A 19,308-nucleotide genomic window follows, 5' to 3' on the forward strand; every position below is an offset into this window, starting at 1 on the left:
TTTACTTTTACAGGAGTTGGCCTCTCAGGAGTTAGGTCAGGCCGAGGGTGCCTCTCAAGTTTCTGTGGTTCCATCCTTACAAAAGGTTATTAGGCCGCCTACTTCAGTCACTAAAGGCCCTGCTAAGGCTAGACCGGGTGTTTCTGGTACGGGACACAGCTCTGGTTCTTCGGGTTCTGTTCCTAAAAAACATATGTTGGAAATGGCAGAGGATTTGATTACTTTGATCAGGGGTTCTATGCCCCCTCCAGAGAAGAGGCCTAGGGTGGAGGCAGATTTAGAGGGAATGGAGCATTCCTCAGATTACTCTGAGTCCTCAGCTGAAGATATTCAGGATTTTCCTCCCTATTCTGATTCGGATGCAGAGGATTCTTGTCCTTCTGCTTCACCTCCAGAGGATTTTTCCTTTTCTGAAACCTTGCATTCCATGAGGGAGCATTTCAAGTGGGAAGGTCAGGATTTTTCAGATTCTCGTAAGAGGCTTAGAGAATTTTTGTTTTTGCCACAGCATAGACCTTTGGCTATTCCCCCTGTTTTAGATGTTGTTCAGGATGTTTTTTCTGAAGCTTCCCTTAATCCTGATTCTTTACCCCCTGCCCCTGTCAAGCCAGACAGGTATTACAGAGTTCCAGAGGCACATAAATAATTGTACAAGAGCCCTAGAGCTGATCCGGAAACTATTATTCAAGGGCCTAAGGGTGTCAGGGCTTCTGTGGTTAAGAATCCAGTACCTTTGGATAAAGATTCTAGAGCGTTGGATAGGTGGGGTAAAAAAGTGTACACCCCTTCCACGTTAGCTATGAGGGCTTTAAATTGCCAATTCCATATGCTGAAGTATCAGAACTTTCTGTTAGGTCAATTGAAAGCTAAGGTAGATGCTTTAGCTGAGGGTATAGAGTGTAAGGAATTGCAGGACTTGGTTCATGCTTCAGATCAAGTTGGTAAACATTCCTTGCAGTGTGGCTTCGATGCCCTTCAGGCTTCTTCCAGGGTGGCTGCTACTGGTTCAGTTATTCGTAGACATGCCTGGTTTAAGGATCAAAATTTGTCAGAGCATGTTAAAGCTCGGATTTTGGATGCTCCCCTTCAATCTGAAGTTCTTTTTGGTTCCCCTGTGGAGTCAGTTTTGAAAAAGATGGAAGACAAAGCTAAGTCTATGCAGACAGTTAAGGAATTTTTGCAAGTGCAGCCCCCTAAGTTTAGCAGGAATTGGCCTGCAAGAGGATGGTCTTACCCTTCTTCGGATTTTCAGTCTAAGGGCAGGTCTCGACGTGGTAGGGGCAGGGCTCACGCTCAGGGTTCTTTCAGACCTAGGACTTGGAGTTCTCCTGCACAATCTTCTGGTGAGGGCAGGGGTCAGCCTTTTCGTAAACAGACCCAATGACCTGTATCTTCAGCTGCCGGACCCTTCTCTTCTGGCAGCTCCTCTAGGAGGAAAGTTGGCACTTTTCAAACAAAATTGGCATTTGGTCACCCAGGACAAATGGGTGTTGGACATAATAAATCAAGGCTACAAGTTTTATTTTCACACTTTTCCCCCTTTCAAAGGCATGCCAGATGTACCTCCTCAGCAAAGGATGGAGGCTCAGGATCAAATTTCTTTGCTTTTACAGATGGGGGCAATCCAGGTGGTACCTTCGTCAGAAGGCGGCCTAGGGTTTTATTCTCGTCTATTCCTAGTGCCAAAGAAAGGAAACACTTGGAGGCCTATTCTGGATTTGTCCATTCTCAATACATACCTAGACATTCCAAAGTTCAAGATGTTAACATTACAACAACTTCTGCCTCTGCTAGGAAAAGAGCACTGGATGGTAACTCTGGATCTCAAAGAAGCCTATCTTCACATTCCTATCAGGCCCAGCTGCAGGAGATTCCTGCGTTTTCGGGCTGGTACTTCTCATTATCAGTTCTCTGCATTGCCCTTTGGTTTATCTACTGCGCCCAGGGTGTTCACAAAGGTTCTGGCTCCTGTAATAGCTTACTTAAGACTGAGGGGAATACAAATTTATCCTTATCTGGACGACTGCTTGATTCTTGCTCAAGACAAAGACAAGTTACTTCAACAGCTACAGTATGTGATGGCAGTCTTAAGGTGCCTAGGGTATTCTGTGAACGAAACAAAGTCCAGTCTAGTACCCTCTCAGGACATGTGCTTTCTGGGTGTGAGACTGAATACAGCCTCTCAGATGGCTTTTCTGACCCCGGACTAACAAAGAACTCTTCACCTCTACTTCCAGCAATTATCAGTATGGTCCAGGCTGACTGCAAGGACAGTCCTTCAAGCCTTGGGGTTCATGGCATCTTGCATTCTGGTACTTCCCAATGCCAAACTGCATATGAGGAAGCTACAATGGTATCTCAAAAGTGTATGGACTCAACACTGCCATGATTTGGACACTGTCATTCCGATAATACCGTGCATCCAGAAGGAATTCTTGTGGTGGGCACAGGAATGTCACCTAAACAAGGGACTCTCTGTGACCCGACCAGAGGCGAGTCAGATCTTAACGACGGATGCCTCAGACCTGGCTTGGGGAGCACACTTCAATGGGAAATGGATTCAAGACACGTGGCCTCCCAAATTACAGCATTTGCATATCAACATGAAGGAGATGTTAGCAGTCCAGTTTGCCCTGATGGCATTCAAGGGCCTACTTCAACCAGGACAGGTATTGATTCAAACAGACAACACTACAGTCATGTGGTACATCAACAAGCAGGGGGGACCCATTCTTACCCTCTTTGCAGACAAGCTATGATATTGTGGGAGACTGCTCTGGGGTTGCACATCACTCTTCAAGCACGGTTTCTGCCAGGAGCACAGAACTCCCTGGCAGATGTATTGAGCAGACAAATTGTGGATCCCCACGAGTGGAAATTGGATCCTCAGGTATTTCAACAGTTGACAGTGGCTTGGGGAACTCCAGACATAGATCTGTTCGCTTCTCCTCTAAATTTCCAACTACCAAAATTTTGCACAAGGATGTTTCACCCAAAAGCTTGGAAAGTGGACGCTCTATCTTTCAGTTGGAACAACCTTCACGTCTATGCTTTTCCTCCTCTGCCTCTCCTTACCAAGGTACTCTTGAAAGTCAGGAGGGACAAGCCTTGCATGATTTTAATAGCACCAGATTGGCCACGTCAGCACTGGTATCCTCTGCTGAGAAGTTTAATTCAGGAGCCTCCTTGGCCTTTACCACAGCTTCCTCATTTGTTGACCCAGTCAAGCAGTCTTTTGCTCAATGTCAGGGTGCAGTCCCTGCATCTAACGGCCTGGCGTATTCTGTTTTAGAGCCTGTGGGTTCTCAGCTTCCCCAGCAGGTTTTGGATGTCATTTTGGAAGCTAGGCGGCCTAGCACTAGAAAAGTTTATGCTAATAAATGGAAGAGATTTTTTCTTTGGAGCACAACAAAGGATTTTGATGTCTCGGTACCTAATTTGAGTTGTACACTGCAGTACCTTACTGAATTGCTGGACAAGGGTTTGTCGTTTTCCTCTGTGAAGGTTCATGCTGCAGCCATTTCTGCTCACTATGATTGTGACCCTCCTTTATTTTCTCACCCTTTGTTTAAGCAATTTCTTAGAGGGGCAAAAAATATAAGACCCCCACGTAGAGCTCCTACTCCTTCCTGGGATCTCAATTTTGTGTTGGAGAAGCTTACTTTGCCTCCTTTTGAACCTGCAGCTATGTCTGAATTGAAGTTTTTGTCTTGGAAGACTGCCTTTTTGTTGGCCATTACTTCTGCCAGAAGGGTATTGAATTGCAGGCTCTCATGGCAGTTGAACCCTTTCTAATATTCCATAAGGATAGAGTTTCTTTGCGTACTAACCCTACTTTCATGCCAAAAGTGATTTCTAATGTGGCCTTGAACCAGTCTATCCATTTGCCTACCTTTTATGCTGATCCCCAAAATAAGGGGGAAAAAATCTTGCATTCTTTGGATATACACAGGCAGTTACGTTATTATTTGAGCAGAACTAAGGAGTTCAGACAGACTCAACAGTTATTTGTTACTTTTGCTTTGGGTTCACAAGGGAAAGCTGTTTCAAAGCAGACTATTTCAAAGTGGATTGGTAATTGCATTGCTTTTTGTTGTTCTCATCATGGGAAGAATGTTCCTGCTGGGATTAGACCTCATTCCACTAGGGCTACGGCCACTTCTACTGCTTTTTTGAGGGGTGTAGCTACTAAGGACATTTTGGAAGCAGCTACTTGGAGTTCAGTTCATACTTTTACTAAGCATTATCATCTCCCTCTTTTCTCCAAGTCCAGGGCTGGGTTTGGCACTGCAGTCTTACAGGGCATGTTAGCAGCCCCTAATGCCTTTTAGTTTGCCAGCCTCCCTTTTTCTTTGCTTTGGGATTCTACCCACAGGTTATGACTGCAGCAATGTGAGACGAAGAACATAGTACAGTTTTGTACCTACCATAAATGTAGATGTTCAAGGATCCACATTGCTGCAGTCCTATTTTCCCTCCCTCCTTCCCCGCTTTGGTTTGGGGTTGTGGTTGTTGTTGTTATTATTACTTGGGGATACTTGTTATTTCTCTCCTTTATGGCTCTGGCCTTTTCTTTTTAAGGCCTTCTGACATCTGGGGCAAGAAAGACTGAGAATATGGCGTCGGTCATGCGCTTAAGTACTACTACGTACTGACGTCAGCTCCGGGCACCATGACCGACGCCAGCCTAACCCTTTGGTATTCGGGCCGACCGAGGACAGCGGACTACCCACAGGTTATGACTGCAGCAATGTGGATCCTCGAACATCTACATTTATGGTAGGTACAAAACTGTACTTTCTTACCACGACCTTCTAATCCAAAAATTGGCCTACTGCTATGAATGTGAACTTTCCCACTATCTTGGTGATAAGGGCATCCTGAGGCAGTGTAGAAATTGCTTCATGTTTACTGACAACGAGCTAAATCTCAATCAAACGGATAACATATGTGAGAGTTGTGTTTACACATTATCACTGGAGGCAAACCTCTCACATAAAAGCACTCCTGATGTCAATCAGGTTGTCAGTAGTACAAGCACTGCACCCATCAGACATAGCATGAACCAGACACATAGACCCATGTTTGCTGAGGCACGTAAATGTAGCCCACATCAACACATGCAGCCACATCTCATGGAGCTTCTGTGTCTAAGCCCATAAGGCAAGTCACCACACAATGTAACATTCTCGTCATCGGGGACTCCGTTGTGAGAAACAGTGATGTCCCTTTCACCAGGCTGAGTAATGTGAAAGTCACGGTTTATTGTTTCAGGGGAAACATTACACATGCATGCTGGTTATTGGGCCCAAGTACCAGTATGACTCATAGTCCATGTTGTTGTAAATGAGATGAGACGTACCTCCTTAGACTATATGAAGAGAGACATCATGGAGTTTTTAGAATGTGTGTCCCAGGCTGATTTGAGTCTCGCATTGAGCAACATTTTGTCTTCTCTAAGGATGATGCTACAATACGAACAGTAGCTGACTGACTTAAATTGTTGGCTTAGTTTCTGGTGTAATTCTAAGGGGCTGCAATATATGTCAGAATGGAAGGAGATGGTCAGCAGGCCACCTGCTTTGCCAGAAATGGTCTGTACCTGTCCCCTCTAGACTTTTGAATATCAGCTACAACATTTTCGACCCCCATAGTGCCTTTTTTAAGCAATGCCAAACTGACAGTACTTTTGACATAGCAAATCAAAATCAGGAGAATCTAAAGATATTACTGCTCAATGCAGAGTATAAACAAGAAACCCCACTCCCCTACAAGCTGTCTTCACCATAGAGAATGCCGATATCTGTGCAGTCACCGAGATATGCTTTAAAGCTGCAGAGAGCACAGTGGCAGTGCAAGGCTATAATGCCTTCCACACATTTAGACCAGCTACTACCCAGTCAGGGGCTAAAGGTGGAGGTGCCTCGATTTACAAAAAAAATAAATATGCTTCAAGACTGTTTAAACAGGACAATGCATTTGAGCTTCTTGACATTCAAATCCCCATAGACAAAATTCCATATCACTTCCTTGCAAGCTGTAGGTCCCATTCTATGACCCATGAAACCCATAACCTGTATTTAAGCTTACTGAAAACACTTGCCATCCGACCCAATACTATATATTCATAAGCAACTTTAATTACCTCATTATTAACTGGCAATCATGCAACACAAAACATGGTGGGTACAGAGATTTCTGGATTTTGTAAACAGACTCTGTGGACTAGATTGTCAATATGCCAACCAGGGGTGCAAACATACCTGATCTGGTCATAATTAATATGAGAGAGTGCTGCACTCCTAGTGTAATGTCCACTCTGGTAAGGTCAGACCACAAAACATTCTCCTTTAAAGAAAAGTAAAACCCAAAACCCCAGCTAACCCTGGAATGTTCAGGAACTACTCTAAGGCTAACTTCCTACTATTAAGTGATAACCTGGCAAAATTTCAAGACCCCATAAACCCTGAGTGCACGGCTGACTAAACACAAAAATTCTATACAAGCATGTTACTAGCTTGCATGGAGGCAGAATTTACTCAAATAAGCCACCTTGGTGAAATCGCAACATCAATAAGCTCTATAACCGAAGGAAGAAAAACTTTGCAAAAATTAGGAGATGTAGCACCCAGCTGGATAAAAGCACTCTCATCATACTAAACAAATAACTGAGAGGAAAAATAAAGCCTACCAAATATAAATTAGAGGTAAATTTGGCCTCCAACGATAACCACAAAGCATTCTTTAGCTATGTCTGCAGCCTCAAAGGCAATATGCAGTACTTGTCTTAGTCAATGTCAAGGGCCTATGGCTGACCAAATTTGCAGACGATTGCAAATTAAAAGCAGTCATAGAATCCTCCACCCACACTAATGTTCTCCAGGAAGGACTGACACAGACAAACAGTTGATGTCAGAGCCATGGACTGAAATTGAATGCCAAGAAATGCATAACAGTATCGTTTGTGAAGTCATACACGCTGGTAACTGTCATACTGACAAACGCACCTGCAACAGTTGATTCAGTAGTCGTGGACTTGTGGACACAGTAATCTAGCCTTTTGACCATCACATCTACAGTAGAAAAAAAAAAAAATTCTATGTTGTGCATCTTATAAACAAAGCTATGGCTTCTAGGTCCAAAAGGTCATTATTCCATTCTATTCAGCATTCATTAAATCTATTACTGAGAACAATGCTCTCTTTGGTTTTTACCTAACTAGGCACATCCAACAACTGAAACGTCCTCCGAGGTTTCTGACTAAGGAATATAGGGTGTGAATAACATGTTCTGTGCAGACAGCCTCAAAACCCTATCCCTGTATTTTGGTTCCTTCAGGCTGTTTAAGGAAGATCTGTGTAGGGTATGCACACATTGTCAGACCCCACCCTGCTAGACCTCTTGCATATCCACAAAACAAACAGCACAAGAATTACCCATTCTAAAGACTTAAACTTTCCCTGTGATATAAATAGGAGCTGCTGGAGAGTCATGTTTGTGTCCCAGAAACTACCCCTACTCTGGAACAGGCTCCTTGTCCATGTGAAGCAGATTTCCTTCCTAACCCAATTCACGTGTAACTTGGACAGTTGGATGGGGAACAGAAAATTCTTCCTTGGTTTGGCACCTATGTCAATACTGTGGATAGGGCAGCCTGCAAATGGTTCATCTTCCAGGCCTCTGCTTGCACTTATCAGGGAGCTGTAGAACTTAGAGATTTGGGGTGCATGGTTAGTCTTATAAAGGCTCTAATTGTTGCTAGCCTAGTACAGACCTGTGATACCATGTAAGCAGCTAAAGGGGAAGAAAAGGCAGTTTCAAAATAAAATGGCAAGCTGATCTCAAAGGGAAGTGTGAGGGACCTTAAGGCAGGACACCATAAGAGATCATCTCTTTCCCCTCAGATCCCACCGTAGCACTGTCCTTCACCTGGGTCTACTTCACGTCGTCGTAAGCTGACAATATCGAGTCTGATATTGTCGGCGTGACAATATCAAAAGTGAAGAACATCGTGCAAGTAAATGAAAATCTCCGTGAGGGGAGATTTCTGTTTACCTCAATGTAATGCGGTCTCGGAGTTGGTATATTTAAGTAGGGGGGGTGTGGGTGATGCAGCCCCCCACGTGGGGGGTGCAGGGGGGCTTGCCCCCCTGCCTACGCCAGTTAGTTTTTTTTTTGTTTTATTTTAATTTTTTTTTTTTTTTTGTTATTCAGTGTTTTACTTAATTGATCAATTAAGTTCGACCTTTATTGATTCGATTAAGTAAACTTTCGATAACGTGATATAGACGGCCTTCACCTACCCCTCCCCCAAATTGCTCGACTCAGAAAATTGAGGGGATGTTGTCTGGAACTATTTGTGAATGAGTGGAAGAGAATCACTCTAGAACTTGGGTCTTAACTGTTTTGAGACAAGGTTACAGGCTCCAGTTCACAAAAAGACAAAGATTTTCAAGTGTACCCCTGGCAACAAGAGAGAAAATGGATCTAATCAAACCCATGCTTCTGTACCTTCTAAAATCATGAGGGGGATATAGCACGACTGCCAGATCAAGAAAAGCGCATAGCACGTTATGCAAGACTGTTTCTAGTCCCAGGAAAAGATGACCCTGGAGACCTACTTTTAACATGTCAAGGCTGAAAAAGTTTTTCTTGTGCCAAGTCCAAAGTGCTAGCTTTGCAGGCCCTGCTGCCTCTCACCTTGAAAGCCCCTGAAGACTCCTCTGTCCATCATGCAAACTATATCCAATGTTTCCATGTACCTTATTTCCAGTGTGGGGATGGTACAACTCTCATGGCATTCATCATTATTGCTACTTGCTGTCACACCTGGATGCACTTTTGTAATTCTGCCGACTGCTTCAAAGCATCATGACATGTTGACAAGGAGTAAATGGGACAGTATGACGTTGTCTGCTATGGGGTATGTTTCGTCACCCCTGAAAGGACCTTCTCTACGAGTCAAAGGAGGTAGAAAGGTGTTCTTTCCTAAGTCACAGCAGTTTTCACACATGCTGCTAGTGATAGTGTCCTCTGAGAAGGTGGTGGGGATGCAACATTAATACTCACTGCTATAGGGGCAGGTGTAGTCTGCAGTTTCAGGGCTTCAGAGGTGCTTTCTTTCTTAGCAGACCCTTTCAGCACTCCTGAAAAACTTGCTCATCTGCTGTGCTCTGGAGGCAGTCAGGAAGTGCCTGACTCTCCACTTGCAAGCTTGGGAGGTCATCACTTTAGATGTTTGCGAATTGAGAGTCCTTTCCAGAGGTTACTCAATTCCATTCCACATCATTCCAAATCTGAAACAGAGATGCATCACAGATGCTCCACCCCCACCAGAGGAGGGAAGCAACAATGGAAATAGAAAAATTGCTGTCAAACCATGGACCTAAGCAAACTAAATTTATATGTCAAACAGACCAATGTTCGGATGGTAAATGTTCTTTCTTTTCTGTTTCTACTGAGAAAGGATGATTGGATGTGCTTGATGGAACACAAGGACACCTGCTATCCAGAAAGTTATTTTTCTTCAGGCTTTGAGCACTACCATTCAGTCTCACCACAGCCACCAGGGTGTTTACCAAGTGCATGGTAATTTTCAGGTGTCCTCGTACCCGGACAGCTGGCTTGTCATGGCAGCATCCAGTGGGTCATTGGTACAAGCAGGGGACTTAGTCTACTTCAACTGTGCCTGTGCTAGGGAATCATAGGCAATCCAGAAAAATCCAAATTGGAATCAGTATCAGATACCATCTGGACACTACCAAACAAATAGCAAAGTTACCACCCATCAAGGTTATTTCTATACAGATATTGTAGTATCCAAGGCCACCTGCTGTCCTCATTCAGCTGCTCTGTGGTCATATAGCTGCAACCATTTGTCTAATTTCTCTGGAAAGATACTGCATGAGAATTCTGCAGTGGACCCTGTCAGTTCAGTGGTCCATTTACTGCCATCCATTAACCTTTGCAATCCACCTCTCAAATGTGCCTCCAGTCCATCTCTTGATGGTCATCCTCCTCTCTAGTTCCTCTAGGTCAACCCTTTGTATGTCCCCTGTCCAAAACCACAGTGACTACAGATGCTTTCCTTCGGGGGGGTGGGGGGAACCACAAGGGAAAGACTGTCCTGCGTACCTGGACACAAACAGTGGCCCACTTACACATCAGTGTTTTGGAGATGAGAGCTGTTCTAGCATTGCAGGCATTCCAGAGCTGCCTCCTTAAAGGTGTGGTTATGATTCAGTCTGAGAAGACAGCTGTAGTGTGGTACTTGAGCAGCAGTGGGGAACCTGTTTTTATCCCACTTTGTTGGGATACTGTGAGATGTCCTCACATCACTTTCTGATTGTAGGACATCCAACATCCTAGCGGACAGTTTAAGCAGGAGAATCTTTATGCGTCACAAGTCCTCAATTCAGCAGTGGAGGCTCGAATATTCTGCAGCTGGAGACAGCAATGTTGCGATTTCTTTGTGACTGCTTTCAACAAATGCAGTACCTTCTTTTCTCTGATCCCACCAGATGGGCGGTCCCCGAGATGGTGTTCTGCATGTTTGGCCCCCACCTCTCCTGTATGTGTATTCCCCCGATATGTTGATCATCAAGTTCTTACAGAATGCAGACTATCTCCGAGCAGCTGTGATCCTCATGGTCTCCTCCTGGCCCAGACAAGTCTAGTTTCCCTTCCTGTGGCCTTATCTTCACCCACTTTGAGTTCTGGATCCAGTTCCAGATTTGATCTCGCTCACCTTGGGTCAACCTCAACCAAATCTGGAATCCTTCAATCCCTTTGTACCTCCAATTCCAATGATGATGAGAGATCCCAAGCTTTCTGAATGAGTGCTTCACATATTCTCCTTGTTCCAAAAAATGTCTGCTAGAAAAATTTACCCTAGTAAATGAAAGCTTTTTTCTGTCTGGACCTTTTCCACAAGATCAGATCCCTTTTCAACTCCAGTCCAGGCTATTTTGGATTTCCTTGCTGATGTCTCTCTAACTCAAGGCTCAGTTATTCTACTGTTAAAGTTCAAATGGCAACTATTTCTAACTTTCATGTAGGTCAAGATCATATTGCTATTGGCATCTAAGTTTCTAAAGTTTTCTAAAAAGGCACTTTTTACTTAGACCTCCAGTAACAGATCAACTCCTCCTTGGGATTTCCCTTTCCTTCTCCAGTCCTTGATAAGGCTTCCATTTAAACCAGCTGCCATAGTGGACCTCAAGTTTTTGTTCAGGGAGACAATAATGACTACCTCAGCCAGAAAAGTGTCTCATTTACAGGCTTTATCCTGCTGCCCTCTATACCTTTTCTGTCATAAACAGTTTTATCGTGGATTGGATTAACATTTCCTTTCTTCTTAAGGTGGAGCTTCAGAGTCCTAAATTCAATAAAGGAGACTGCATGTTTTATTGTCTCAACTTACATAGCCATGGTTTTATCCAGATAGAACCCAGCATTTTATGAAATCCAACCAACTTTGTGTCCTTTTTTAAGACAAAATGTGGTCAGCCAGTTTCAAAAGTTAGTGTCCCCGATGGCTTCAAAATTGTATATCGTTTGTGTATTTCTCACAAAGTTTTCCCTTGCCTTTTTAGACCTAAGGCCCATTCTACCAGGGAGGTGGCCGTCTCACCTTTTTTGCCCATCATTCTTTGGATCACATCTGTGGAGCGACCACATAGGCTACTACTCAGTCATCACTCATTACAGTTTGGACATACAGTCTCGATTTGGATCAGCCTTTGGCCCCATCATATCATGTAATGTTCTCTCCTAGGGCCACCCAGTTGAATGGTTGGGGACACTGCCTCAAAGGTTGAGGCAGACTAAAAAAGACATTGGATATGAAAATAATGTAATTACTATAACCCTAGATTTGTGCTGTCTTCTGTTCATCTGAACGAACTCTCCCACCTTCTCTCTTCCAGATCATCAGTTCAGGGTTAGAGGTAAACATAGCAGACTAGCCTAAGGTCTGATCTCCCATTCATTGTTGGTTCTCTCCCTGCTAAATATTTGCTATTGTCATGTTTTAATGCCAAGTGTCTTGCATAAGCAAGATTGGGATTACTGTAGGCAAACTCCATCTGAGGGACTTCAGGCAGGCAGGGCATTATGGAAGAGGAGGTAAAGCTTCAGAGTGTGAAGATTCTAAGTTTGCTGGGTGTCTGATCCAAATACCCAAAGACTGAGACAGATTAAAGAAGACAACAAGGATCTAGCATTATGGTAAGTAAATGACTCATCTGTCTTCAAAGATGTTTGACATAAATAGAATGAATGTGCTAAGAAGCCCTTTTTTACGTGCTTGTTTTTTTTGTTTTTTGTTTTTTTTTTCTGTATTTGTATGTGTATACTTTAAATTCAAGGGCTGCTTCTCTTTTTCTACACACAAACTGTGAAAACAAGTGTTATGGTGTAGGGGCCCTTGTGGTTGAGCCCCTGTATTAGGAAAAGACTTGCATATACCATCAGTGCTTTTTCCAGTGCTGTACTGTGAACTTAATTAACATTTTCTAAATAAAAACTGTATATATCTTTAAGTTTTCATATTTTATTTCTTTACTGTTAAATTGCAGTACACCTACGGATAAAATCTGCTCAAGTCCAGTTATGGAAGCACATATAATATGCATTTGTGTTCCAGAATATCAAGTGTAAAATGCATTCAAACATTATTTTCTTGTCTTTGTATAATATCAGACTAAGCAAGTATAAGTCCTCAGAAAATGTTTAATACCTTTCGGACCTTGCTGTGCACATTGAAGAAGGCATTTTCAAACAAAACTTCAAGATACAGCTGTTCCTTATGCAGCTGAAAGCACAAATAGTTTGCATGCGCTTGTATGTAGTACTAAAATATATTAACTGCAGTACATCTCAAGCAATAATATTACTGCGGTGGTGGTGCTGCAGTAGCATTGTCTCCTCACAGTAAGACCTTGTCCTGTTCGATTCTCAGCTAGAGCGTCTTCTGTGTGGAGACATGTGTGGATGGGCGCACCTTCCTTGAAGGTTGTGCATCAGGGCTGGCAACTCGGCACATAAAAATCCACTGACAATCATTAGCGGACCAGAGTTCCGCTGTTGTGACCCATAACCAAGAAAAGCCGAAAGAGACAACAACAACTCGAGCAATAATAGATAAAGGTCTTCGAAAGCAGTTACAAAAGTAGGCCAATATTGCCAACACTAGGGACTCTCGGAAATTACCAGTTTTAGAGAGATTGATCACATTTAAGATAAATATGATAAATGTTTTAAATAATTCATTGCTGTTATAAGACGTTACAACTGTTGCTTTGTGTTTGTTTCATCCAGTTGTTTAGGTTTAGGACATTTTATTGATGTGTTTGGCAGTCTCCAAATAGCCAACAGCTTATATACAACTTTATAAAACTGAGAGTTTGATACGTAGACCGTTTTTTTTTGTTTTAATAGAAATATTTCCGGGGATTTATTCAGAGGAGAAAGTTCCTTCATTACAAAAATTCTGCCATAGTAATACAACAGTATTACAGAGCACATTGTCTGAGAAAAACTGAGCAGCAGAAGTATTTGGATCAAAAAAATGCAGCTCGATTAATCCAGGTAGTATTGTTTTAATGATATGTTTAATGAGTCAAAAATATTTGTATGCATTATAATAGGAACACATTGCAGAGCTATATAGTAACAATTTCTCAGAGTGATGCAAGTCTGAGTTTGAGTAGCTTTTGCAGCATGGGATTCCATGTAGACTACCAGCAGGTAGATATAGTCCAAGTTTTTAAACCGTCATTTGGTCAACATTGTCCATGGTACTGATGCTAAGTTACTGTTACAGGTGGCCTTTCCATCTTCATTCAGTTCTGTACCGCAGAAGTTGTTACATCACCTTAGAACTTGGCCATAGTAGCAAGTCCACTTGGCAGCTAGTATTTTTTTTTTTATTATTATTAATTGATTTGCAGTTGTTTTATTCAGATTTCTCTCTTTTTTTTTATTTCAGTCCTGTGTTCTAAAACCCTATTCTCAGAAAAAATATCATCCAATAACTCCATTCCTAAAACTTACAGGAAGGAGCTAGTAATATGTTTTTCTATTTTCCCCACTTTTTCTGCTGGACTTCAAGCCTCCCCCTACCAGCCATCCCCCATTCATTCTTCCATTCTGGGTATTGCCTAGAGGAGAGAAAGAGCTGACCAGAGGAGTCCATCATATAGACAGCTTCAGCAGTGGTATGTACCCTTGCCTGCACTGGCAAATATTATATTAGGAGTGATGTTCACTCTTGGACAGGGGGATACATGACCTGCATCATCATGGGGACCATAGTGCCATTCTCCTGATGTGGGTGCATGCTGTCATGCACTTGCGATGAAAGCGATCTTCAAAGGAACGTGGTAATGGAATGCCTACTTGTGTGACTACCTCTTGCAATGCCACTCTTCCTCTGGGCCACATCTCCGCTTGACAACTCTTGTCAAATCCCCAACCCACTAATGTATATTGGAACATCTAGGTTGTAGTGAAGGCTTTATCCCTGAACAGTACCAGAGCTTGGCAGATCCTTATAACAATATTATTGTGCTTGATTTTAGCACTGTCTAAAATGGAAAACTGATTCTGGACAAATTTCTATGCACACTGCTTGTCTTATGCACTTATTCTGACTTTCAACATTAATAGTTTTCTACCTGTTCTTCATTCATATTACCCTACTAAGCAAAAAATGACACCATATCGTTAAGATTTGTTTCAGAAATCTAGAATATGGGAGAAGAGAGTTTCAAGGACTGAATTGCTGTGTTTGTAAGAAACAGAAGCAAGAACAGGAGAAGTACTAGAGAAGGGGCATAATATGGGATATAAATACATGAAGGATAGATTATTATGAGTTTCAGTATTATGAGTTTCAGCATCACTTACAGTCAGCACTTGGGTTAATTAAACTTCTAATATTGCAGGCAACCCCATTTTTGTTCCACCTCCCCAAATGTTCATAGGTGTGTACTAGGCTAATGGCCACTGGAGCCTTTACAAGCGTAGCCCATAGAAGTGCCCTGGCATCTTGCTGCCCGATGTTAGTTCCCAGTGCCTCTATCAATTAAAGCCATTGTAGTGATGCCCGGGGTGAAGTTTCTATTTCCCATCCACTCGTCAAGATTCCTCTTGAAGAGGGCCAGTGAGGTGCTGTGCTGGACATGTATGGGAAGTCTATTCCAGAGCATGGCCAGTCTCTGGGTTATGAACCTGTCCCTCCAGCATGTTCTGTTGATTGTGGTAATGAGGTGGAGGTCTCTGGAGCATGTGGTGCGGAGGGATTGGGATTTCTTTAGATGTAGCATTTCTAACAGAGTTGGGTCAGACATAGCTTTGTAAATCAAGCAAAGAATGCCCCTTATTAGACGATATGAGACAGAGACTAGCTGGCGTTTTTTTTTTTGACTGACCATGTAGGGCATGTGTTTAACACCTAGGATTTTTGTGGCCTTTCCAGCTGTTGCATGTGTCTAGTGAGGTACATGCCAAATGGGGCATTATACTCGATTAGCCTAATGAGGGAAGAGGAGAGAGAGATGATGACCTCTTTCTTCCTGTATGCAAAGCACTTGGTAATGAGATGTGCCACATAGGACTTACTGACCACAGTGGCAGTGTGGTGGTTGAAGGAGAGGTTGCTGTCAACATGTGTCCCCAGATCTTTTATAACACCTTCAGTGTTCAGTGGGCTTCCATTGATGTAGTAATTAGTGGGAACGGAGTTTTTCCCAAAGGGGATGACTATGCATTTTTTGGCATTAAGCTTAAGGCCATGGTTTCGACACCAGTCATTGGTCTCAGTAAGGCCTTTCTGTAGGATGTCTACATCACTTAGGGAGTGAATAATGGCTCCCAGCTTGCAGTCATCTGCAAACTTGGTCGGCCAGAGTCCCTCTGTGTTGGCCTGGACTTCTGAGAAGTAGATGCCAAACAGGAGAGGACCCAGGAGTGATCCCTGTGGGGCTACACTCGTGACTGGTCGACAGTCTGACTTGGAGTCTGCTACTTTCACACTGGGTTCTATCTGTGAGCCAATTTGCAGCCGACCTAGTGATATCGGGGTTGATGCCTAGTTTGGTGAGTTTATCAATAATTCCTGAGTGGGGAATGGTATCAGAGGCCTTGGCCAGATCGAGGTAGGCTGTATGAACTGCCTTGCTTTCATCCACAGCTCTGGTGACTGACTCAAAGAAGTCAACCAGGTCGAGCAGGAATGATGTAACTTTCACAAGTTATGGTCTGTTTTAGTTGTCTTCTATGGTTTCTCTAAAGCAATCCCAGTTATAATTGCCTTCCCTGTTTCTCATTTCTAATCTGCCTCCATTCATTTCATTGTTACTTTCCTCCCTTTAGTCTTGTACATGAGTCAGGCATATTTTTATCAACCAGAGGAGAAGTTATTGATAGCAATTTATAAGGAACTGAAGGACTTTATCTGGGGGGGAAGACAGAAAGAGTCAAATGGGATAAGCTGATTCTTCCAGTAGAACAGGGTGGATTGGGTTTACTCAGTTTGAAGGGGTATTTCAGAGCTACACAGTTGACTCCTATGCATAGCACAAGCAGAAAACTATATTTCAAAGTGGAAAGGGATGATGAAACGAGGAGAGAGTGGGATTGTGGATGCAGGCCTTCAAGGAGAATAACAATAGTCATACAGAATGTTATATCCATAAGTAGCAGAAAATATTCAAAGAACTAAGCCAACAGGGGATTGGAGAAAGGGGATTCTGCTGATAGGGATGACTGCAATTGGGGAAATAGACAGTAGGCAAGAGGGAGTTGGAATTTAGTGAAGAAAACTGGAAGAGGAGCCAAGGTATTGGGAGCAAATAACTAGAGAGGTAAAGATAGAATGGGAAGACTCCAAGAATTTATTTGGACTGCAGGTTAGAGACTGATTTCCCTATCACTGATTGATATTAGAGTATAGACAAAGAGAAATAAATAGGGGGTCCTAAACAAAAGACCACCACTGGTAGAGGTTTTACTAAAATCTAGAACAGAAGCTTCCATTAAAAAAAGGAATAATTACGAGAGCATATAAAATATTGCATGATAACTATAAGAATCAATCAGAAGAGGTTAGAAAGGATTGGGAAGAGAGATTGGATAAGCAATTCACAAAGAAACAATGGGAGGATATATGTATGTCCCCCAAATATGCAACAAAATCTAGAAGATTTAGGATTTTCGCCTGGAAGTGTTTTCATAGATATTTCTATATCCAAAGTAGACTCTAGAGAATTTTTTCCTCAGGCAGACAGCAAATGTTGGAGGTGTGACGGGGAAGAAAGAGGTAATTGCGAACATATTTTCTGGTAGTAAGGTGAGTGGGCAGACTTAGGATTCCCTGCAGGATGCACTGTTGGAGATGCTGGGTGGGCAGATGGCTATGATGAGGGGAGATGATTCTTCTGAGCTTTGATACAGAATCGGAATTGCCTAGGCATGGTAAGGCCTTGCTGTGTCTAATAATGGTGGCTGCCAAAAAAGCAGTTACTAGAAAATGGAAATCAAAATCTAAACCAACTATACTAGAAGGTAGTGAATATAGTAACAGAGATAAAAAATTGGAATTGGGATCTTTAGAAAAAGGTAGGAGCAAACTACATAGGAAAAAATGGGAACTGTGGGAACAATACATACAAGGGAAGAATGAGGTGTAAAAAGGTGGCAGGAATTAAATGAGGTATGTAATGTTTGACTGAAAAAAGATTGGGTGGATTATAAGTGATGTATAATGTTTGCAACTGGGAGTGGATCAGTTTGGTTTGTGATGTAAAATGCTTGCAACTAAGATTGTATCGGTGTGGTTTGTTTTAATTTGTATAATTGTATGATTGCCTATGTAGTAAGTGATAGTTTAATAAAGATGTTTCTTTATTTAAAAAAAAGGCAGAAATCGAATAATTTATGTCATGTTGATTAGATTATATGCTAAACTCACTATACTAGGCATAAATCCCTAGGTCACAAGATGGGTTGCCAACTGGCTCACTAACAGAGCTCACACTGTAAAAGTTGCAGACTCCAAATCTAACTTCAAACCAGTGACAAGTGGAGTACCACAGGGTTCAGTCCTGGGACCCCTTTCCTGTTTGGTATCTACTTCTCTGAAATACAGGCTAACACAGAAGGCCTCTGGCTAATGAAGTTCGCAGATGACTGCAAACTAGGAGCCATAGTAGAGTCTTCAAATGATGTGGACATCCTACAGAAGGGCCTCTCTGAGACAGATGCCAGGTGTCAGAGGAATGGCCTCAAGCTTAGTGCCAAAAAGGGCATTGTCATCCCCTTTGGTAAAAACTCTGTACCCATGAACTACCACATAAATGGCAGACTATTTAACGCTGAATGTGTGATAATGAGACCTTGGGACCCAGGTGGACAGTAGTCTCTCCTTTGATAATCACATTGCCACAGTAGTCGGGAAATCCTTCTATGTGGCCAACCTCATCACAAAATGGTTCTCATCCAGGAAAAAAGAGGTCATTATTCCCCTCTACTCGGCACTCATTAGACCCATTATAGAGTACAACGCCCCTTTTGGAATGTACCTCACAAGACATCTGCAGCAGTTGGAAAGGCCACAGAAGTACCTCACAAAGAGGATTACTGGCCTCAAACAAATGCCCTACACTGACCATCTCAAAAAACTCCAGCTTTACTCTGTAGCATATCGCCTACTCCGAAGAGATCTCTGCCTAACATATAAAGCTATGTTAAATCCAGAGCTGTTGGACATGCGACACCTTTAAGAAATCCCAATCCCTCCGAGCTACACGCTCGAGGGACCTAAACCTTGTCACCATGATAAACAGGGCATGCTGGAAGGATAGATTCCTATCCCAGAGACTTCCTATACTCTGGAACAAGCTACCCATCTATGTCATTAGTACTCTTCAAGAAAAATCTTGCTGAGTGGATGGGAAATAGGAAATGCTCCCCGGGGATCACTTCTGTGGCTCTGCTCGACAGGGGCTCAGGAAATTAACTTTCTTGGGTGGCGTAAGCCAGGGAACCTTGTTGGCTAGGCTTACTTTAGGCCCTTGGGCCAATAGCCTAGTATCTACCTATGAACGTATAGCAATATATGTGAAGTAAAAAAGTAAAATGTTTGTTAATTATAATGTGATTAGTTTTATATGAATGTAAACTTGCCTGTGTCACAAACGATAATTCGTAAAGGTGTTTGGAAAAAAATGATCTGATGTTGTCCTTTTTCATTCTTCCTCAATGAATGGCGTTATGGATCCGATCCTAGAATCTGACTCAGCTGCA

General features: G+C 42.7%; 1 protein-coding gene across 1 annotated transcript in view; it reads left to right on the plus strand.

Moving 5' to 3' along the window:
- Positions 1-19,308, plus strand: part of ASPM (assembly factor for spindle microtubules) — a 2,279,206-nt gene that overhangs the window by 1,469,801 nt on the left and 790,097 nt on the right. Inside the window, exon 20 of the mRNA XM_044080257.1 lies at positions 13,441-13,590. Coding sequence (XP_043936192.1) covers positions 13,441-13,590 — 150 coding nt within the window. The remainder of the gene's footprint in view (positions 1-13,440; positions 13,591-19,308) is intronic.

Source organism: Protopterus annectens, chromosome 8.part0, assembly GCF_019279795.1.
Source record: "Protopterus annectens isolate FY-2018-M chromosome 8.part0, PAN1.0, whole genome shotgun sequence".
Taxonomy (NCBI): Eukaryota; Metazoa; Chordata; order Ceratodontiformes; family Protopteridae; genus Protopterus; species Protopterus annectens.